The sequence below is a fragment of the Puma concolor genome, chromosome E1, assembly GCF_028749965.1.
Source record: "Puma concolor isolate L17-30 chromosome E1, mPumCon1.1.hap2, whole genome shotgun sequence".
Classification (NCBI taxonomy): domain Eukaryota; kingdom Metazoa; phylum Chordata; class Mammalia; order Carnivora; family Felidae; genus Puma; species Puma concolor.
The window spans coordinates 50,702,485-50,725,821 of record NC_141680.1 but is presented as its reverse complement, the minus strand read 5'-3'; the positions used below and the strand labels follow the sequence as shown (position 1 = coordinate 50,725,821).

At 47.7% G+C, this 23,337-nt stretch overlaps 1 protein-coding gene across 5 annotated transcripts in view; it reads left to right on the top strand.

The window, feature by feature from the left end:
- The window catches only part of PRKCA (protein kinase C alpha), a 402,962-nt gene that overhangs the window by 292,807 nt on the left and 86,818 nt on the right, over nt 1–23,337 (top strand). For all 5 annotated transcript variants that reach the window (XR_015244249.1, XM_086687811.1, XM_086687808.1 and 2 more), the window contains 3 exons: nt 21,045–21,201; nt 22,275–22,409; nt 22,663–22,759. Coding sequence is in view for 4 of the 5 variants with exons in the window: in XM_086687811.1 (XP_086543937.1) it covers nt 21,045–21,201; nt 22,275–22,409; nt 22,663–22,759 (389 nt within the window). In the remaining variant the exon portion in view is untranslated. The remainder of the gene's footprint in view (nt 1–21,044; nt 21,202–22,274; nt 22,410–22,662; nt 22,760–23,337) is intronic.

The following is a 23,337-nucleotide window of genomic DNA, read 5'->3' as shown; positions in this document are numbered from 1 at the left end:
AACTGCGAGAATGGACCAGTTGGCAACATGCTAACAATGCCTCTCGGCTTCTTAGCCTCTCTCCAGGGGAAAAAAAGAGTCAGGTGACCTGGCTTCCATTCAGCAAGGGAAAGACAAAGCAAGGTACATTTTATCTGTGAATCATCACCATTACTCTCTCCCTCGGTTGGGGAATTGATGTTGTCTCCTGTTTGGTTTGTAAACGGTGGTGATTATGCTGGGAACAGCAGGTCCCCCACTCCATTCTGTCCTCCCTAAAGCACTTAGATCTCAAATGCCCACCTCTTGAGGGCTCCTGAGGAACGGAATCTTCATCCTGTGGATAGTCTTTGACTTGTGGGCCCTACAGTACTGGGACGTTTCCTGTTTCCCCTCTCCACTTGGCTGGTTTTCGATTCAGTGACTGCCTTGGCACCTTGGCTGTGGTTCTACGAGCAGCCTGGTTATTAAAAGTTCTACACCTAAGATCTTCAGCCCCCAGTCTTTTCAGAATTAATTCAGTTCATGTGCTAGGTTTGATGCACGTGGTCACCTTGGGGCGGGCACCCCTCTTGACCGATGGGCCTAGTCAGACCCCAAAGGTAATGAGAACTTCTAGATTTTTTTTTTTTTTAACTGCGGTTGAGGTGGTAAGAGGCTTTTCCAGGTAAAAAGCCCTTAGCCCTGACATCACAAGTTTAATTAATGTTTATCTGCAGCTTGGCATTTTCAGATTAAAGACGGCAATGGTGTAACAGAGAGGTTGGGAACGCGGTTTATTGTTACTCTGGCCCTCTCTCCAAAAACTGTGGTGTTCTAGAGACAAAGGCTAATTGTGGTCTCTTGTTGACACGAACCCCCACCCCACCCCCGTGGCTCCTGGTAAGTGCATCCCTCGGGATCAGCACAGACCCCTTTTTTGGTGACCCAAGAATGTATGGGAGAGTCTTCAGTCCTGAGGGGGTTGGGAGAGAGGCCTGGGGTGGGACACTTTGTCCCTTTGGAGGAAGTACCGCCCTCACGTGTGGGCTGTTACTGGCTACCCCGGCCTCCCACGCAGCCGGCACGTTCCTGGCAGGGAGGCCCGGCAGAGTCCACCGAAAGATGGGGCTCCCTCGGGCTTCTCACGAGAACAGATTTCCTGCCCGTCACCAGCCTCACAGGTGTCTGCACCTAGTCCCTTGTATAAAGGGCACAGAAGGCTGATCTCATTTGGCTTTGTCTCTGGGAGGTTCAGCAACTTCGGGGGGTAAAAATAAAGACCCAATAAGCATGTTCGTCTTTGCCACACCGATGTGAACGCTTATGATTTTATTAGCAGCTGCCTTAGAGCCAGGCCTGATTTAATTTAATTTAATCTCCTCGGTTATTTTCAGTTCAGCTCCGTCTATTTTAAGCACGGATGGAGGGGAAGTAATCAGACTGAGGGGGCGGAAGGGGGGAGAGGCAGGAAGTACCTTCCGCTCCCCTCCCCAGTTACTCAAGCTTAACCAGCCTTGATAGAAAGCAACGACTTTGTGGAGACAGGTCAGCCGAACCCAGTTCGAGTTCTTCCCCTCTTCATCTCTGGTATCGTCTCTGGGATCCTCTCACTCCTCTGAGGAAAACATCCTATCAGCTGGGGCGGGCAGGGGGGAGATGATGATTATGCAGCCAGAAACACAAAAGGAACCATTTAGGAGAGAACTGAGTAATGACACCTTCCCCTGCCCCTCCCCTTCCCCTTTCTCCTCTTAGCAAACTGCATTTGTCATCACTCCTTGTCTTTGGAGCGCTTTGATGCCCTGGACTGGGAGCGGGGCGGCGGGGAGGTGGGGGGCTGACGGGCGTCTAAAGGTTAGTATGGACAAAAGCTCTGTCAGTGAGACCCAGAACCAGAAAGTCTCGTGCCCTGGGGCTCCCAGGCCGGCCGTGAGCCCAGGAGCAGCCTTCCCAAGGTCAGATCCATCCCAGTTTTATATGCTCCCTCTGCGGACGGAAAGTTCTCTCCCCGCTGCAGTGTTGCTCCCATGCACCCAGGACCCTTACGTTCACTTGTTTTTTTGTTTTACTTGTTTACTCGGCAGAATCCCCCCACTTACAAGGGTGCCTGGCACTTAGTAAGTCTCAGTGTCCGTGGGATGGCTGGTTTTTTCCTGGATGACACTGATGACAAGAACAGTTTTGTTTTGTTTTTTTAAGTTTATTTGGAGAGAGAGAGAGACAGAGAATGAATGGGGGGGGGGGGGGGGGCAGAGGATCCGAAGCAGGCTCTCTTCTGTCAGCACAGACGTGGGGCTCGAACTCACCAACCATAAGATTGTGACCTGAGCTGAAGTTGGACGCTTAACCAACTGAGTCACCCAGGCGCCCTGATGATAAGAGTAGTTAAAAGTTGCCACTTATTTTGTGCCAGACACCGTGCTGGTGGTTTTACTTGCATAATCACGTTTAGTATTATAGTTCCTATTGAGTGAGACTCTTCTCTCCAGCCTACAGATGAAGAAATGGAGGCTTAGGGGGTTTCGGGGATCTGCCCGGTGACGAGGCAGAGCTAGAACTTGAGTCCCGGAAGAACGTTTCTGTTCTGTGTCCTGGGAGTGTCCTTGAAAACGTGACCGAAATGTTCTTGGTGGCAGTTGATGGATCGCTTGCGTGAGTGTTGATTCAGAGCCTGCCCTCCACACCCTGCAGATCGGAGAGGCCCCGAGACAAGGAGCAGTGCTTGGTTTGGGGCTGAGTGTAGGAATGGCAGGTGGGGAGGGGGGTGTCTCGGTGGGCCGACTACCCTCTGTGACTGATTAACGTCAGTCCAGTGGGTCTGTAACCACATCTCCGTGCTACGTTTCTCAAAGCAGCGTTCTGTTCAGTATGCAGATGACTCTCCCGCCTCAGACATCCTGAACCCGCTTCTCCAACAGTGGAAACTGCAAACCTCTGTGGTTAATGAGTTCTCCCGAGGTGATTCTTAGACGCAGTAACATTGGAGAGCTGCAGCTCTGGGTATTTCAAGTGCTAGTTTTATAGTAGGTTAGGTTTACTTAAAACTAAAACCAAAAAAAAAAAAAAAAAAAATGTCTGTATGTTTGGAATGGTGTTGGGGGTAAGTTATTAAAACCAGAGCACCTGGGGCGCCTGGGTGGCGCAGTCGGTTGAGCGTCTGACTTCAGCTCAGGTCACGATCTCGTGGTCCGTGAGTTCGAGCCCCGCGTCGGGCTCTGGGCTGATGGCTCAGAGCCTGGAGCCTGTTTCCGATTCTGTGTCTCCCTCTCTCTCTGCCCCTCCCCCGTTCATGCTCTGTCTCTCTCTGTCCCAAAAAATAAATAAACGTTAAAACCAGAGCACCCGATTACATAAAGCAGATGGTCATGTGGAAATGTGGTAGCATCTCAAGGCAGGTAATAACAGCTAATAACTCTGGCCCTTCCGTTTTTTGAGCCCCGAGATCCACTCTTGTTACGTTCAGAGGCAGCCAGGCACCTAGAGAACAAATCCAACATAGTCCTCTCAGACGCCATCATTTTACAGAGAGAAATAAAGCCAACCCTGTGTCTGCTTGCTTGATCAGAGCAGCCTCTATAGTCAAGACACCCAAGAAAGCGAGTCATAATGAACCCATTTTATTGATTATCCTGTATAGCACTGTCCCATAGACCACAAGTAGCAGAAATCCGCTGGGGTAATTAATGCCTTCCTTCCCTGTAAACAGACCTCAGGGGACTCAGAACTCTGCCAAGTGAACATGGAATTATGATGGAATTAGATAGACGTTTGAGGGCATCAGGCTAAGATTTCACATTTATCCCGAGATAGAGGCAGCTGTGCTTCTGGGGCCAAAAGTCCTTGAAGGGAAACACCCAGAAGCTTCTCCCTGGGCCAGTCTCACAGACACTCAGATGTCCGCCTTGACGCCCCTGCTCTCTCATTTGAATTCAGTCCTGCTGGACACAGGCTGGTCTTACATGCCTAGGATCCCTCTACCTCCTGGGGCCGATTTTGCCAAGCTCTGCTGCAATCCAGTATTGATGGAGCCTGGAGTTCGTTCATCCCCAAAGAAGACTCCTTTCCCTCAACCCTTTGTCCCCGAGGGAGGGGGGATCACTTCACTGTGGCTTCCCTTTATCTTAATTCTTTGCAGAAGCGTCTGCCCCGAAACCTGAATCCCCCGTCTTTCAGACGATCTGTATGAAGTAACTCCAAGTGGTTGAGCAGCGGCGTTTACCTTACAGCAAGTGCTTAGCTTCTGATCTGTGGCTCTCCCCCCACCAGCCCCACGCCAGCTGCAGGGCGTCAGGGAGACCCCCAAAGTTAACGTGTGGAATTTTGTATCTGCGTTCTGGGAGGGAGGGCAGCTACAGCCATCCTCTACTCCAAGGCCTCCTGTGATCCTCTGAAGTTAGGAGTTACTTCTAGGATGAAGGACCTTTCACAACCTAATCAGTATCCAGACTAGGAACACAGAGCTTGGGACATAGGTGATACCCTGAAAACAGAGCGTAAATACGCACCGCGAACGTCAATTTGCAGACAGCGATGCTCCAAGCAGAAGGAATCTTAGAGACTTCCTAGGCCAGCCGACCCCATTGCTTTCCAGACAGATGGCGTGCTCCCCTACAGACCGCCCAAGAAAGTGAGCGGTGAGCTGAGCAGGCTGGAGACGGACCCTCCTCCTTGCCCTGCGCTTCCCCCTGACCTCTGCCTTCAGGTTCTGTCTGGAGCGTCTGAAATTTTCGTAACATTAAAGCTGGAGGTGAAATGGCTGACGAGATGATGGAGAATGGAGTTGATCAGACATAGCCTTGGCCTGTGAAGGACAGACCCCAGTGCGCCAGCACATTGAAAAGCCACCCGCAGGGTGACAAGGTGGCAGCATGGAAGCAGGAGTGAAGTGTTTGCCAGGAGAAACGATGGTCGACAGCTTAGATTCAAACCGAGAGGAATTTCCTCCTTTTCCTGTTCACCGGGCTTTCTAGGAACAGTGGAATTCAAAGATCCACCTAAGGAATGAGTACATCTCTACATCGAATTAAGGCACCCAGCTGAAACACGGTTTCTCTTGTGTCCCTCTGAAATGTTAGAAAGACCTAGCAAAAGCCAGAAACCCGTAGCTGAGACCGACAAACTGCTTCAGTCTTAGAGGAGTTTCTCCTATTAGCCTCGTGAGGCTGCATTAAAAACCACAACAACAACAAATATATCCATGGTCTGGCCATCCTTGGTGTATGACACCCAGCAAAGCCCTGTGCTCCTGAAGAAAAGCAGGAAGATTCTTTATGTCTTCCCTTTGCTCAGAGAAACAGGGCCTTCAGCAGCCAAAAAAAAAAAAAAAAAAAAACCTGGCAGGCAGCCCTTTGATTTCAGGGAGCCCAAATCCTGTTCTCTCTTATCATCCCACACAGCGTAACTTCCGAAAGAAAAAAGGATTGGCCATAGGAAAGGACTGATCTTGGTGGATTATGTCCCTGAGGGTCGTGAGCCCCGTGTGTGAAGCACACACGTGTGGACGCATGTGGGGGTAGGAAGAACCTGAATGTCCGTCAAACGGACGCCATTGACTCAGCGTGTGTGTGATTGTCCTGCACTGTGACAGGGATGTGACCTCACCTAGGTCCAGCGCATCCGTTTGAGTGCCAGGCTAGTTGTTTGTTTGTTTGTTTTGTAATGTTTTATTGATTTTTGTGAGAGTGTGTGAGTGGGGTAAGGGGCAGAGAGAGGAGGACTGAGGATCCAAAGTGGACTCTGTGCTGACAGCTGAGAGCCCGATGCGGGGCTCAAACTCTCAAACCGTGAGATCGTGACCTGAGCTGAAGTTGGACGTTCAGCTGACTGAGCCACCCAGGCGCCCTGAGTGCCAGGCTAGTTTTGAGGGAAGAGAACTCACAAGTATCCAAGTAGACAGTGGACAGAGCCAATGGGGAATCTAAACATAGTGTCCTTTGGCAAACACCAAGTCTGGATATAGCTTCCCTCATGTATCCCTCCGGATATAGCTTTACTCGCTTTGCAAATGAATAAAGAAGGAAAACATACACGTAATACGTAACCCATTTAAAATATATATTGAGGAATAAAGGAAAGGGAGTATTGTGGAGAACATATTTAAAGATGAATTGCTGAGGGGGCAAGGACTACAAAACATCATTTGCGAAAGCTCTGTATAAACTTGCGTAGAATGCAAGAATACAGCATCTCCAGGAAACAGGAAGCCCTTTCAGCAAAAAGGTTGAAACGTAAAGAGGATGAGACTTTTTTTGTTTTTTTTTTTGTTTTTAATGACATCAGGATATACAAGGAGGCAGACAAGATGAAGTCAGGTGGGCAAGTAAGAAATGCCTGCAAACGGGCTTAAATTGCAGGAACATGATTAAAATCATGATGGGCTAGTAAAGAACCAGGGTGGCCCTGTAGAAAATCAGATGAGTGCTCCGGAAGAATCCTGAGGAGCTCTTTCAGAATGCAGGCAAAAGGACAAAATGATGGTAAAGAGAGGATAATACCAAATGGAAGACTCAGAACAGGAGACGACTTGAGAATCATTGTGTTCGTCCCAAGGATGAAAGAACAAAAAATGGACACAGGAAGCGATAATTCCATACAATAGGTACAAATATATGGAGCATTCAAACTAAACAGAATGAACTCTATCCCAGCACAAGTAATGGAGGGAAGTCTACAGCTAGAAACATTCTAGAACATTCTTTTTTTTTTTAAGTTTTTATTTAAATTCCAGTTAGTGAACATACTGCGTACTATTAGTTCAGGTGTAGAATTTAGCGATTCATCCATTCTAGAACATTCTTAATCACAAAGCAAACAAATGCCTTCCCTCCAGGATATATAGGTTACATAGAAGGAAACAAAAACCAAGTTGGGATCAGACTTCTCATTGTACACAGGACTTAATTTGAGGAGGAAAGGAAGCATCACTTACAGAGCTCGGAGAAGCAAAGTTGGTTATGCCAGAATTTCTCACCCGGCCAAATTGCCATTTACACAGCCTATTGTCAGATATGTAAGGGCTCAGACCACGCATCCCCCATGTGCCTTTCTTGGAAGCCACTTAAAGGCAAGCCAGACAGGACTACGAGGCGAAGTAAAATTAAAATTTCCAAAATGGGGTAGTCCTGATACATGAGGACAAGTAGTAAACTTTAAAATCAGTTGAACAAACTTGGGACACCTGGGTGGCTCAGTCAGTTAAGCATCTGACTCTTGATGTTGGCTCTGGTCATGATCTCAACGGATTGTGAGTTGGAGCCCCGCGTTGGGCTCTGTGCTGACAGCTCAGAACCTGGTGCCTGCCTCAGATCCTTTGTCTCCCTCACTCGTGCTCTGTCTCTCTCTGTCTCTCAAAAACTGAATAAACATTAAAAAAAAAAAAAAAAAAGAATTTTTTTTTAAATATTCAGTATGCCGAAGTGTCCTCTTCTGGGGTGGAACGTCCTGAACCGCATCAACCTAAAGCAGAATGATTCACAAACCTAAGAGTACGCAACAGGCAAAGCTTTACTAGATGAAGGGCAACAAGCGGCTGAAATGGAATTGCCCTACCCACCTGGGTGGAAAGGCTTTCTTTCAAAACATGGGGGAAATCTAGAACAACGTAAAGCATAGGCTTGTGGAAAGAATTAACAAAGTCCTGTAGGATGCAGTCAGTGGCCTAATATAAACAAACCACAGCCAATCGACCCAGTAGAGAAGATGAGCCTGATTCCACAAATGTCTAAACATTTGGAAGAAAAAATAAATTCGATCTCGCCTCACACTGCACACCAAAATGAATTTCAAATGAATTTAAAAATTGCACACACCCAAAAAATAATAAAGGAAAACGTAAGTGAGTATTTAGCTAATGTCAGGGTAAGGATTTCCTAAACATAAAAGAAATAGGAGAAATAAAAAGGGAAATGTTTGACAGAGTTAACTGTCTAAAAACTTAAGTCCTTGTGTTTTTAGAAACATCGCGAATGAAAGCTAAATGCAGTTTGCAGCAAATAGGACAAGAGCTGTTATCATTCACTGAGGTCTAAGGAGCTCTTCTGACCCAGTGAGAAAATAATTTGACGCCCTGTAGGAACTTGAGCGAGGAGTTGAGTCAAAGAAAAAGAAATAGCAATGACCAAAATAACCAGATGGGGAGTGAACAAACAAGAATTTCAACCTGAAAAGCAATCAGCGAAGCCAGAATTACGCTGCTTTTTTGGAGAGGTTCTTTTGTGTTTGGTTTTGTTTTGTTCTGTTTTGTTTTTTGTTTTGTTTTGTTTTGTTTTGTTTTTACTTTACTCATCATACCCTTGGCAAGACTTTGGTAGAACTTTTGGGGGAGTAATTTGGTGATCCATGTCGAGAGTCTTGGATGATTTTGTATTCTTTGATTTCACTCCTAAGAATGTGTCCTGAGGAAAAACATGAGAAATGCAGATGAATATTTGTGCATGAAGATCAGTTGCTATGTTATTTACAGAGGTGAATTTTAAACTACACAGATAGCCCCAAACAGGGAACTGATTAAAGAAATTATGACATAAAGCAGGATGTTAGGCATTTAAAATGTTTTCAAAGCATGCCTTGTTATAAAGGCAGGATCTAAAACTGGGTTCATAGATGTGAATTCTGTAAAAACTAAATAAATAAATATTTCAGTGGAGCTACATGCCAAATAAAGGGCCTGGCAGTAAATACACTAATATGCCAAAATTGGTTCTCTCTTACAGCAGAAGTATAGGTGACTTAAATTTCCCTCTTTGTACTTTTATGTAAGGGTGCCTGGGTGGCTCAGTCGGTTGAGTGTCCAACTCTTGATCTCCGCTCGGGTCATGATCTCACCATTTGTGGGATCAAGCATCATGTCAGGCTCTGTGCTGGCAGCACGGAGCCTGCTTGGGATTCCCTCTATCCCTCTCTCTCTGCTCCTCCCCTGCTCGCTCTCTCAAAATAAATGAACTTTAAGAAATATATACATATATTTACATATTTAAAATTTGTGTACAATGAGTGTATCACTTTCATGAGGAAAAAATATTTCTTAAAATCTTCCTATGTTTGTGCAAAACCATTTCAGCCTCCCATAACCTGGAAAATACTATGTTCCTCGCAACCATATTCCATTCCTTTCGGAACATCAAGGTTCTAGAACTCGAACAGAAATTTTTATTGTCCATTAACTGTAAGAGAAAAAGTAGTGAAATATTTATGATCTTTTCCCAAGGACCAAAATGTTACTTTCTCATCTCAGACCCTAATCCTCCAAATTCTCTTTTGTAAGTTTTATTCCAGTGACACTTTGATTGAAGAGTTGCTGACTCATGTTTTCTGGCGTATCAATGGCCATTGTATTAACAGGGACAGGAATTACGTCCTTCTCACCACACAATGGTGTCTCACCAATGAAACAGAACATAAAATAAATAGGTCCTAAAATGTGAGATTACATGTGTCCCTGAATCCATATTTATGTGTGGGTTATATGTAGAAGGACAGGGATGCCAAGCAGGTGTATTTTGAGTGTGTCTTATTTTTTTATGTCTTTGTCAATACAGGAGCAAATATTACAAAAAAGTATGGGTCGTATCTTCTTAACAGGAAAGAGATCAAAATTTGAATTCTGTAAGTTTCAACACAGATGGTGTCGGCAGACTGGACACAGCATAATATAGTACAAATGGGCCAAACTGAGCGACTCAAAGACTCCATTTTGTTCAGAGGGTCACAATCCGTGGTTACTCGGTCCAAAGTCATTCACCGTCGTTGATGACACCTTTGCATTTTATTTCTGAAACCTTGAGAAGTTCTGCATGATCCTTTTCCCTGAGAGTAAATGGCCCTCTCTGCTATGTTTTCCTATGTTTTTCCCTGAAAGTTGAAGCTATGGTATATGCCCTCTAGTCTTTTTGGATTCAATGACGCTTTCTTCAAAGCATCTAACATTTTTTTTTTTTTTTTAAGTGTGTGACTTCTTTTGGCCTGCTAGGTTTTTCCTTGTCTGAGAGTCCCTCCAAATGGACGCTTTTTGTACTGCAACCAAAACTTAAGTGCACGCTTTCCTGTCTGTGTTAGCTTTTCGGCCAAATAACAAGAATCCATTGGGCACTCATGGGTTTTGCCTTGCCCTGTGCTGTGCTGACCCGGGGGGGAGTTACCCAGTAAGATATGACGCGGCCCCTGCCCTCAAGTTGCCGTCGGTCTGTAGAGATGAGATTCTGGTGGCCTGAGGCAGCCATAGAGTGGGAGATGAGAGAAGAGGAGTCTTGTGCCAAGACAGGGGCGAGTAGAACCGGGATAGATGGCAGTGTGTGCTCCAGGAGAGTCACACATTGAGCAAACAGTCACCGAGCATGTACCAGGTGCTCTGCTAGGCCGTAGGGCGTTAAAATAACTAATGGCAGGGAGACTGGCCTCATCGGCGTGGAAGGGGCCTCTTGGGTTATGTACGTACTAGGTGTGGTAGGTCGGGTACGGTGAAATAACATAGCCAGTCAGAACCGATGCCAGCTCCTGAGTCATGGCACCAGGCGAATGGACCAGAGTATGGAGCATCTCTAAAGTTTGTGCAGAAATATTAAAGTAAGTGATCGAGAACACAGGCTGTTGGCATCTTTTCTCTACTTGGAAGCCTCAAAAATACGGTGTCACTCAAGCGATGATTGAAAATCTCTCAGTTCTGTTTTGTTTGTGGGAGGATAATGTGGCATTTCGTTTCTTCTAGCTCAGTGATTCTGTAGAATCAGTCTGATGCACAGTGGTGACATGTGGGTTCGCCACCATGATCAGGTCTCATCTGTCCTATCCAGTCCATATTGGTGCCTGTTGGAAGTTACTTCCTTTTGCCAGCCTGAGCTCAACGGTTTACAGTCCCGGCACCCACGTTCATGCCAGTGGAGAAAATTCGCCACGGCACCCATGGCCATGGACAGACCACCTTACCAGCACCTCCTGTCCCGCAGTTCTCGGCCAGTTTTCACTCCCCATTTCCAGGACCTCCCCCAGTCCCCGGACCTCTTCCATCCCCAGCCAAAACAGGGAATCCACCAAGAGACATGTCGCCTGTCCCATGCATGCAAGTTCTGGAAGGGCATGGAGAAAGGAGGAAGATCCCTCCACCCTTAGAGAACAGAGCTTTTAAGGCATGCAGCAAAAAAGTCCTCAGCTCAAGTGCATCGCTGCCCTAAGCCGGCAATAAAAACCGTGATAGTGCCCTAACGGGGCTTATGGCTTCAAGAGAATAAGAAATCTGTAACCCGAGTTTTAGGGTGGGCCTGTCTGCCCCTCGGTTAAAACCCATGCGCAGCAGGAATGTGACTCGGGAGCTGTTGCTCTCAGAAGTTGCCCAGGGCCCTTCCTCTGTGGTGATCCTTCTGTGTCAGCCTGATGGCCTACGGCCTTGCCAGCTCTGACTTGCCCTCGGTCACCTGTGACGTGCTGCACCCGTGCCAGGGCCTGTCGATTTGCCTGGTTTGAGAGGTTCCGACTCAGAGCCCCTAAGCCCGGAACCTTGCCTATTGCTAGACAGCTTGGCCACCCCCGACACATCTCGTGGGAAGGGCGTTCGGTAAATCCTGTTCCGGAAGCAATCTGTCACCCCACCGGTTTCCCATCAATGTGTGCCAAGCCGTTCTGGCTTCTGGTGCCGAACTGACTTGTAACAACGTGAGGAAACTGGCAGCTTCTCAGACGCGGTTTTCTCCCTTGCAACATCGGCAGGAGAGGCCCCAAGTCCAGGCGAAAACAAACCTTGAGAACAGGGTGTTCTTCCTAGTAATGTGACCGAGAAAGCGTAATCTAGAGGAAACATGAGAACCTGGTGATGTGACTGAACTTCAGCGTCATTCCGAGCTAGTAGCGTGAGGGTTTTTCCCCTTTTTCTATCTGATCCAGCCTGTCAGCTACTTGAGATGCTCCTGAACTGAGCACCTAGGCTGTCAGGAGAGTAACTCTGTCATCAGAACAAGCCCTTGGCTACAGCTAGATTAACTAATAAAGCCAAGGGGCCTCTCCCGTGCCCAGCTCTCCTTTAACAGATAGGCTTCTGGGCATCCCACTGCTCCCGGGCACACATTCCTTTGAAATTCCAATTTCCAGGGTGCCTGGGTGGCTCAGTCGGTTAAGCATCCGACTTCGGCTCAGGTCATGATCTCACGGTTCATGGGTTCGGGCCCCGCATCGGGCTCTGTGCTGACGGCTCAGAGCCTGGACCCTGCTTTGGATTCTGTGTCTCCCTCTCACTCTGCTCCTCCCCCACTCACGCTTTGTCTCTCTCTCTCTCTCTCTCTCTCAAAAAAAACATTAAAAAAAATTTTTTTTTAATTCCAATTTCCCAGCAGCTATTGCATAGTTAAAAAATGGCCCCACTGATGCCTTATCGGGCTCGCCACTTGCACCTGGTCCCCGGGTGGAGCCGAGGTGTGGAACAGGCTGAAGGGCACGAACAAGGTAGGGTTGGCCATTTGCAGCAGGTCACGGCCAGATCAGATGCTCCAGGAAGGAGGTGGCGAGTCAGGTTTGCCTAGGACGGCAGACTGCTCCACCAAAGAAGCTCCGTGCGCCTGGAGGAGAAGAAAGCACGCGCAAGTACGCCTGAGAGACGTTGGCTTCCAGATGTTCTGAGACAGGAGAGGACAATGACCAAGAACGATGACCCACATCATTCCTGGTGGGAGACACAGCCCCTCCTCAACTCCAGCCCGGGACCCCTCTCAAGCTTTAGGACAAATTCAGAGTTCAAGAGGCTCAGGTTAAGGCAGAAGGAACGGGAAGGAAGTAGAGTCTTTACCCGGAAGTAGACCTTCTTTCCCACATCGCTTTCCCTTCAACGTGTGGTTGAGACGGTGCAGAGGTGTTGGTTCTGTGTCAGGGATCAGTAAACTATGGCTTGAGGGCGGATGTGGCCCTCAGCCTGTGTTTTCTAAATGAAGTTATATTGGAACACAGTGTGTTCATTTGTTTACGTATTACCTGTGGCTCCTTTTCCACTATGCCAGCAGGCTTGAGCAGTGGTGACAGGGGCTTTGTGGCCTGCAAAGCCTAGAGTATTTAGGATCTGTTCCTTTATAGAAGTTTGCTGTCCTGTTCTGCACTAACACCTGTACCTGAATGCAGGGGCCGAATAGAGAGCAGCGCTCAAGCCCCAGACTCAAGACCCCTTTGCACTCTTGACTCCATCACTTACTAAATAACCGACCTCGAGCAAGTTCCTTAACATCCTGGTGTCCTCAGTGCCCTCCTCTCGAAAATGGGCATCTGAGTCATGACTTCACAGGAGAGCTGTGAAGGTTAGGTGAGCAGGTGTAGTAAGGCAGCTGGAAATGTGGCCCTAAATCTGTCCTTCTTTTTGTTGAAATAGAATTCGTATACCATAAAATTCACCCTTTTAAAATGTACAATTTAGTGGTTGCCAGCATATTCAACAAGGTTGTGCAGCCGTCACCCCTAAGTCCAGATTGTTTTCAAACCCACTGCCCCTCTCCCCAACCCCCCGCAAAAAGGAACTCCTGAATGATACCCATGCTGGGCCGAATAGTGACTGTACAGAGGTATCTGGTCCTAACCTCTGGAATCTATTAATATGAGCTTATGGGGGGGGGGAGGGAGAGTGTTTGCAGATGTGAAGGGTGTGCAGAATCTTGAGATAGGGAGATGATTCAGAATCTATGTGATCACTTATGTCCTTATAAGAGAGACTCTCTGGCATTAAACTTCTGTTCACCTTTGATCATATCTTTGTAAGAAATTCTGGGTCTTAAAACTTCTTTGAAAGAAGGTGCTATGGCTGTGTAATAATTATCAAAATTCTCTGGGTTTGCTGGAAGATACCGCTCATGGATTTGGGAAGCTCCCATCACTCTTATGGCCTGATGTTCAATGACACCAGGTTCTTTTGACCACAGACACTACACTGCGTCATTCATTTTCCACTCTTGCCTGTCCCCCGACCCCACCCCACCTCCAACATTTTTGCATTCTCATTGCTTTTGCTGTTGGTAACTTCACACAAAGAAGAGTTTGTATGGTTTTGTTTTTCTGTAGCATCAGAAAACTTATTTTTTTGCTTTTGCACGATGTGGGGTAGGATTATAACATGTTGTTTATTCTTGTTTTTGCCGTGGAGCAAGGGTGGAGGGGGAGGGGGAGGGTCACGAGGTCAGCACGCACTGAACAGTCCTGACTTTTGCAGCAAGTCCTTGTTTCGAGCCTTTGTCCTTACTGTTGCCTTTTTAAACAGAAGCCATGAGCAAGGATGCTCACAGAGAGAGGGAAAAAGACACTAAAAATAGAGAATTATTTTCTAAAGCAAAACATACCATTTGAAGGGCCACGTTGTCCTTGAATTTGGAGGCACTTGACTATTCTGTGCCTCACCGAACAATGTTCCCATACAGATTTGAACTCTGTTGAGCAGGATTACTGTGGGTCAGTGAGGACAAGTCCAGTCTGTGAGCAAAGGGGTCATAGCTGCGTCCTCCATGAAGCTTTTAGCGTATGTTGTGTATGAATCCTCCAGAGCCTCCGTGGGCTCTGTGCCTAGACAGAGTGCCCTAAGGCAGCCTCAGAGTGAGGTTGAAAAGCCACAGGGAGTCAGGGGGGAGGTGGGGAGAAAACAGCAGATAGCTTCCATGGTGTTGGCCCTCTGGCTTTATGTTAGGTGGTGAGCTCCGGGTGTTGTTATTAGACTCGATAATTCATGCTACATACATTCCCCGGATCAAGAGACCATCTGGACCATTCTTTTGAATGGATCAAAGATTGCACTGATTTTTTTTTTTTTTTAATCCCAAGCTATTTTAGAACAACTAGGAGCTGACTGTTGAACCCTGGCCTAACCCTGAGGTCTGGAAATTCCAGTACTGTATGAACTGTCCTTTTTTTTTTTTTTTTTTTTTTTTTTTTTCAACATTTATTTATTTTTGGGACAGAGAGAGACAGAGCATGAACAGGGGAGGGGCAGAGAGAGAGGGAGACACAGAATCGGAAACAGGCTCCAGGCTCTGAGCCATCAGCCCAGAGCCTGACGCGGGGCTCGAACTCCCGGACCGGGAGATCGTGACCTGGCTGAAGTCGGACGCTTAACCGACTGCACCACCCAGGCGCCCCTGAACTGTCCTTTTAACATACCAGATTTCTTTACCCTGAGAAAGCAGCCCTGCCTCCTAGACCAGACAGGAGGCCTGCACGATGATGATAAAAGATAGCAAACACGTATTAATGTGATCATTAGTAATGATGGCAAATGCTTCTGTGACACTCCATTTGTTCCAGATTGCCTTCTAAATGCTTTACAAATATCAACTCCCTTAATCTTCACAACGACCCTATGAAATAGGCACTATTGTTCCCGTCGTACAGATGAACAAACTGATGAGTGGGGTAAGTTGCCTGAAGCCATACAGCTAAAAAGAGGTAGAGCAAGGATTCGAACCCAGCTGCCCATGCTGGTAGATGCCGTGTTATAGTGGCCCCTTGAGAAGAAGTCAGCTGCTGTCTGCAGCCTCTTTCCAAGTGAAGTGAGCCTGACCGTCATTATATATCCTCAGATGCACATTAGACACTCACCTGACTTCCATTGTTTGTGGGGATGGCTTGCCTCTCCCTGAGAAAGCATGGCAGCCACCTCTACATCCCCCGCATCAGGTAGGCCTTTGGCAAACCCCTGGCTTCATTCCCAAGTGTTAGCTGTTCCATCTACCAGAATGTGCCTTTGATGTAGATTCCCAGTCTGGGTAAGGCCGCCTCTGAGCTCTTGACGAGCCAGCTCATATGCCCGAACAGTTAACTCAAAACTCACATGTCCTGGACTTGCCCAGCCATCTAGATCACATATCTCTGAGGCACCGTGGAGGTGCTTTTCAGTCTTCATAATCTTATTTGAATGGATTTTGTCCAGAAATGATACCTTACATAATCAGGAAATTATATAACCTCTTAACCCAGGCTGGTTTTTCTCTCTTTCTTAAGTTTATTTATTTTGAGAGAGAGAGACAGGAAGAGGGGCAGAGAGAGGGAGAGAGAATCCCAAGCAGGCTCTGCATTGCCAGTGTGGAGCCCAGTGCAGGGCTCGAACTCACGAACCATGAGATCTTGACCGGAGCCAAAATCAAGAGTTGGACACTTAGCCAACTGGGAGCTACCCAGGCGCTCCCCCGCCCCGCCACCATGGCTGGTTTTTCTTAATGCTGGGCTTGACAGCAGATTCTTTAATAAAAATGAAAACCAGCATCTCAAGCCGAAAGATGGTAATAGAACTCATACTCTGTATTTCTATTCAAGTTCTGGAATTAGAGAACAAATAATGGTTCTGAAATGGCCAGTACCATGGCGCAGACACATTTCTTGAGTGGACGTGTCCTTCTCACAGAAGCTGCAGAACAACCACAGACACGGTGGGGGGTGGGGGGCGCTCCTACCGCGTGCCATCCACGGGGCTCTGGGCCCAGTTGGGTTAGTGCTGCAGCCATGAGTGGGTAAAGGATGTGTTGCTTCTGTGTCGCTGTGTCTAGAGACCAGTGACCTCTCAGAACTTGCATTGACGTGATAGCACTTGACCCCCAAAGAGCCTCATTCTCAGTAGTTTACACAGTAGCAGGTGTCTCTTTTTTTTTTTTTTTTTTTCCTGCGGTCAAAACTGTGGATGTCGTGCAAGATGAGAGGCAAGAAATGAGCCACGGAACCTGAGCTGGGTCTGTTCTTGAACCTGCTGTGAAATGCTGCCCTTCCTTTGTGCCTCAGACGGCACGCTTCCCACGGGTGGGGCAGAGCCCCTGGCGGGCTAGGACTTTGGCTCGTACTTGAGATGATTTCTGAAGGTGCTGAGCTGATATAAGAAAGATTTCAATTACCATGGTGAGAAAGTTATTCCTCTTCCGGTTTCCCTTCCTTCTTGGTTGTAAGGTGTGGGGCTCCATCCAGGGCTGGAATATCCCTAACGCTCAACCTTCGTTAATTTCCCCTTCGGCACCAACATCAAGCCTCAGGGGCACCTGTGTCCGCTGGAAGTAAGGAACTCTGTTCGATGTTCATTGTTATTTATTTTTATGGTTCCTTTCTCCCGATAGCAGACAATCTTGGTTTTCCATTTACCATCGTGATACGTTTCGTTTTTAAATGCTGAGTGTTAAAAAGTGAGTGTATTGTTTTTTGTTCATTTTTATTCTATTATATTTTTTTAATGTTTATTTTTGCGAGAGAGAGGGAGACACCGGATCTGAAGCAGGCTCCAGGCTCTGAGCTGTCAGCACAGAGCCTGACGCGGGGCTCAAACTCACAGACCGTGAGCTCAGGACGTGAGCTGAAGTCAGACACTTAACCGACTGAGCCACCCGGGCGCCCCTATGATTTCTTTTTAATGTGAATAATGTACTGAGTTCTCAAGAGATGCCAGTGACATGGGTCAAGGGACCACGCTCTGAGAACCACTGCCAGGTGCATTGAATGGCTTCCTGAGAAGCCTCTAAGATGCTAATGCCTGGCCTCAGTCTGGACTGGTTAAATGGGACTCCGGGGGTATGGGCATCAAGTATATGGCAGAAACATCACAGCTGGGGTGTTGAGCCACCACCCTGGTGTACCTAGCCACCGTCCGCACCTGCGCAGAGGGCAGTGTCCCCACCACCCTCTGACCCTGCACCTTGATTGCGTCTTCTTCCTTCTCCTGCCTCTCACCCCTCACCCCTCACATCCACTGCCTCCCTCATTTGGCTCTTCTTTTCTCCTCCCTAACTTGCCCACACCTACTCCTGTTGGTGACCCCCCTCCAGCGCTGCTTCTCAGGCTAAGACCTCACTGGCACCACACGCTTGCAGGTGCACCAGAAAATTTCCACGTCGTACTGTCCTTCACAGCATCTGCTTTGCCACCTCTTAAGTTGTCAGTCCAGTTTCTGGACATCTAAGGCTTTAGGGTTGTGTTCTCTGCCAGCAATGTGTATTAACAATGATGATAATAATCATTATTGGGCTGTTACTGTGCACCTATCACAGTTCTGAGCACTTTGCATGTATGAACTTCTATAATCTTTCCCAGGGCCGGGGCCGGGGGGTGGGGAGCGGTTTGCCATGCTCCAGATGAAGAAACTGAGGCACTGAGACCTTAAATATCTTGCCCAGGGTTATACAACCACCAAGCGGCAGAGCCAGAATTCAAAGGCAGGCAGGCAGCCTGTCCCCAGAGCCCACATTCTGAGTTGATGGGGACCCCAAGTCATCAACTCCCAGTCCTGACTTGGATGCCCTGGTGTGTGGTGAGTCAGGCACACATCAGGCAGGCTACTCTCCACTGCAGTGGGAAATTGAAATTTGGACCCAGTGTCTACTTCGATGACATTTGGAATTGATAACTCTCTTTATTTTCCACTTCAATCATAGGATCTCAGTGGGAAGCCCACAGCTTTAAATCCCATTAAGACTGTAACTCATCACCATTCAGAAGAGATCCACCTTAAATGATGTTGTGTGGGCTGTCTGTCAGGACTAGAAATTGAGGATGAAAAAAGCAGCGCCCGTAATCATTCTGTAACTGGCAACACTCTTAGCAGCCTCTGTGGTTCCTCATTAGTTGCGCTGAGATGTAGCCTCAGTGTTAGACGTTCTGGGGCTTTAGCTGCCTTTTAAAAAGTATCTGATTCTCATCCCAGTGCTTAATTGGAGAGAGACCTTTGGCCCCTTCCCATTCCTTATGGGAGAGCCCTATGTTTATGCTCATACTTTTCATCTTTTGTGATCCTTGGGTTGCTGTTTTAGGAGACTAGGTCTTCTGCCATGCACTGAAAGACCTTCTGCATGAGCTTGAGGGAAATCTCAGGCAGCCAGATCCCCTGGAGACCTTCTGCCCCACTGAAGATTTTGAAACTGTGGGCACTGGGGACTAGGCATGGTAAACACTCCCATCCTAGTGCCTTCCCCCCCCCCCCTCCATTTTCTAAGCCACTAGCTGTATAAAGCACTTTACATACGTCATTGCATTTACTTCCCCCACCAATCCCGTACCACAGACAGTGAGCCCCTCTTCATTTTTCTAGGTGAAGCAGCAGAGACTCAGGAACTTCTGTTTTCCGGTGCTTGGGAGTCCATGAGGGAGGCAGGATTTGAAAGCAGATCTGATGAGCCTGCTTGCTTATATGTTCTATCCACCCCCAGGTGGATAAAGTTAGATATCATCTTATGAGGGGGAAATGCTTGGAAAGCATAAGTGAATATAGGAATAGAGGAACATAGGCCTGGCTTCTCTGTGGCTAGTTGATCTGAGCCAGTCACTCCCCCCACTCAGACCATTTGAATAATGGTCCTAAGGCTTCCAGACAAGGAGGATGTAAGGCTATTGGCCAGCAGGCGTGGGCACTCAGTGTGTCCCCAGGCTGGTAATGGGCAATGCTAGTCTGTGACTTCTCTTGGGGCAATGTCCAGGGACCCAGCATCTTTAGCATCCCCTATGCCCTGCTCTATATCTGCCCACTGTTAACTCTAGCACCTTCTTCTAAAATTCTTCTAAGGAGACTTGCTTTTAATAGCCAAGCTAAACTGATAATCAGTACTAGACAAGAACAGTGTTTCCCCAATACTCCCATGCATCAGAATCGGGAAGCTTGGTGAACACAGATCACTGCACCTGCCCCTAGAGTCCTGACTCAGTCAGTGATGCTGATGCTGACGGTCTAGGGGCCACACTGGGAGAGCCACTGGGCTTCAGAGCCCAGTCCCAGTTTACATGTGTCCTCAAGGTGTCTGGCTAATTAGGGACCCTGATGATGGGAAGTTTCAGCCATGCTGGGGAAGATGCCTTTGGAAGATGGTGAGGAAGACATTTGGGATAGGCAGGCTCAGGCTTTTGTCCCTTCTTATCATAGCAATAGATAATGACCTGTCTCATTTACATGCAGTGGCTTCACCCGTTCCCAGAGGTAATAAACCCCTGCTAGCTGCATCTCTGAGCATGCCTCCCTCTGTGGATGAAATGGCCTTTGCTCCTCATTATTTTGGATTCCCATACGAGTGCTTCTTGGTCTAGGATGCGCATTGGAATCATCTGGGGGTCTTGTTAAAATGAGAATTCTGAATTGGGAATTTGGGGGTGGGGCCCAAATGACAGATTCTACACATCTGATGGGCACACAGCTGATGTCCCAGGTGCCGCCGGTCTGTGGACACGCTGTGCACGTCACATAACAAGGCAGAGCACACGTGTGGGGCGTGTTCTGTATCACAGCTGTATGTGCCCCTGGCTTTTTCTGCTGCTGCACAATAGTATCATCTGGGCAGCTTTTCAAAACGTGGCCCACACCCCTCGGAGCTTCTGGCTTAGTTGTGAGCACTGGAATTTTTGAACCCCTTCCGAAGAGATTCCAACATGTAGCCAGGTTGGAAATCGCTGGCCCTTTACAAAGAAAAGAGGTGAACCCTTTTAGAAGCTCAAGTGTGATGCAGTGCCATGCACTGGGTTGGCTGGTTGTGCGGGGGCAGGGCACGCACCGGTTCCGGAGAAGGGCTGCAAATAGCACCTGGGGGGTCTTATTTAAACACAGATTCTGGGGGCGCCTGGGTGGCACAGTCGGTTAAGCGTCCGACTTCAACCAGGTCACGATCTCGCGGTCCGGGAGTTCGAGCCCCGCGTCAGGCTCTGGGCTGATGGCTGATGGCTCAGAGCCTGGAGCCTGTTTCTGATTCTGTGTCTCCCTCCCTCTCTCTGCCCCTCCCCCGTTCATGCTCTGTCTCTGTCCCAAAAATAAATAAACGTTGAAAAAAAAATAAATAAATAAACACAGATTCTGTTTCAGCGGCTTTGGGGAGGGGCCCAGGCTGCTGAGTCTCTAATAGGAGGTGCGCAAGGGTCACGAGTGCTGTTGGTCCAGGCTGATAACGGAGTCTGAGGGCAGGACCGCGGGGCCTGCGTGATGCCCATTATCTCTGGCAGCAATGACAGCGGGAAGCTTTTCTCATATTGAGGATCAGAGGCTTTTGGTCGTCCCCTCCTCTCCCTTTAAACACCATCTTGAGGTCTCGGTCACTCAGCTTGGTCCAGACACAGGACACTGGGCAATACAGGTCAGTTCTCTTTTTATAACATTTGATGTTTTTTTTTTTTTTTTCCTTTTCTCTCCACAGTACGAGATGCAAAAAATCTAATTCCTATGGATCCAAATGGGCTTTCAGATCCTTACGTGAAGCTGAAACTCATTCCTGATCCCAAGAACGAGAGCAAGCAGAAAACCAAAACCATCCGCTCCACACTGAACCCCCAGTGGAATGAGTCCTTCACGTTGTAAGTTTTGTCTTCCCCTCTTGATTGAATTCCCTCCCTACGCACCACAGAGCTGCCCACCTCACTGTGAGAGGTAACGAGGCGGGCCTGTTGTAAATGCCTTTAAACATGGCTCCATTACTGAGACTATCTCAGACCACTGCTAAGAGGTCGCTGCTGTCACCGCTGTTTGGTGGATGGTAATTTGGTTTACCGGGGGTTACGTAATGCAGGCCCCAAATAGCATCAGAACCTACCCTGTACAAAAAAATACTTTCATGTTAAACACACAGTGTATAAAAGTATAAAGTGTGTCCGCCTCTTGATGGACTTAAGTTCTGTGGAGGTTTAGGGGAAGGTAAGAATTTAAATAATAATTGTTAAAACCTGGAATACAGGAGTCAAATGCCGTCACCACTGAAATGGAAAAATCATCCTCACCTTTCAACAGGGAAGACTTCTTGGAGGAGGTGACGTTTAAAATGGGGTTTAAAGGAGTGCCAGGATTTCAGAGGCAGAGAGGGTAGAAGGAGAAAGAAGGAAGGAGGCAGCGGGAGGAGGCATAAAACCATCAGGGTTGAGAGAAAGCACTGCCTGCAGCCGAGCACAAGCAAGTGACAGACCTTGTAGACTAGGACACGCGGGAAGAGGTTTATGTGTGGACAACCCCAAAGGGAGCTCTTTTCTGTAGAACAGAAGTTGACAAGCTTTGCTGTATAAAGGGCCGGATAGTGAATATCTTAGACTTCATGGGTCATACAGTCTCTGTTGCAACCACACAACTCTGCTGTTCTCAAATCAAAAGCATTCATAGACGATATATACACAAATTGTCATGGCTGTTTTCCAATAAAACTTTATTTACAAAAACAAGCTGTGGGCCAGATTTGGCCTGTGGGTCCTAGTTTGCTGACTGCTAGTCTGGAGCTTTGACTGCCATGGCCTGGTACTCTGTTGGCAGTGGGGAGCCACAGGAAGAGAATTGAATATACTATTGTTGTTTGAATGTCAGACTCCTATCATGAGCACGTGGCATCTCCCAGGAAGCGATGGCCTACATAACCTTGTGCGTGTGCATGTGTGCTCTTTTGTAGCAAATTGAAACCTTCTGACAAAGACCGACGGCTGTCCGTAGAAATCTGGGACTGGGATCGAACCACAAGGAATGATTTCATGGGATCCCTTTCCTTTGGAGTCTCGGAGCTGATGAAGATACCGGCCAGTGGATGGTAAGGATGCCCAAGGTTGTATATGTCCGTGTCATCCAAAGGTTAATAGTCTCTAAACGCGAGAGCCCTTAGAGATTCAGCAAACTGGCTTTGGTCTGAACTGACCATTGACTGTGAGGTTATCTGGCTGTGGTCTCCCCACAGGATGCATTTCAGAAACAGCCGGTCTAGAGGTGGAAGGAGAGATGTTGCTGAATCCGTAGCGGCCCAAATGTGGCGTTCCTAACTCTCCTTCCCTCCGTGTCTCCCAAAGGTACAAGTTGCTTAACCAAGAAGAAGGTGAGTACTACAACGTACCCATTCCAGAAGGAGATGAAGAAGGAAACGTGGAGCTCAGGCAGAAATTCGAGGTGAGGACATCAATGAAATGGCGGGAACTGCCTTTCCTTTGGAAAGCTTGACCTCAGGCAGGGCCAGGGTTTGTGGTCACACTGCTGGAAGACAAAAAGCAACTTAAGTGTTCATCTTTTTCCATATTTAAGAACAGAAACGCCGCCTAATCGCCTTCCTTGGCAAGCTGTGTTCACATTCTAGGCCTGATTATCATTTTAGAGAACAGAGACCAGAACTATCCCAGAAATAAGCACGGGTGATTTCTGCATAAGAAATTGGCTGGCACATCCGTGGGGAGACAGGCAGTGTTCCAAGTGCAGTGTTCTCCTGGAAAGAAGGACTATGCTTCTCCAAATGGCAGGGGGACACTCTGGCATTAGCTCGGGCGGTGGTTTGGGTGTGATTAAGCTATGAAGCCAGCACCTTCATTTTTGCTCCAGACCTTTAGAAAAGGCCAGCTCGTTGTCTCCTTCCCAGTGAGGGTCTGTGTTTGCCTTCCGTCCCAGATTCATCTGTCTCGCCTCCCTGTCCTGCTGTGCTCTCCCTCTCCTCCTCACTTCCCTCTTTCTCTTCTCCTCTCTGTCTGTACTTCTCT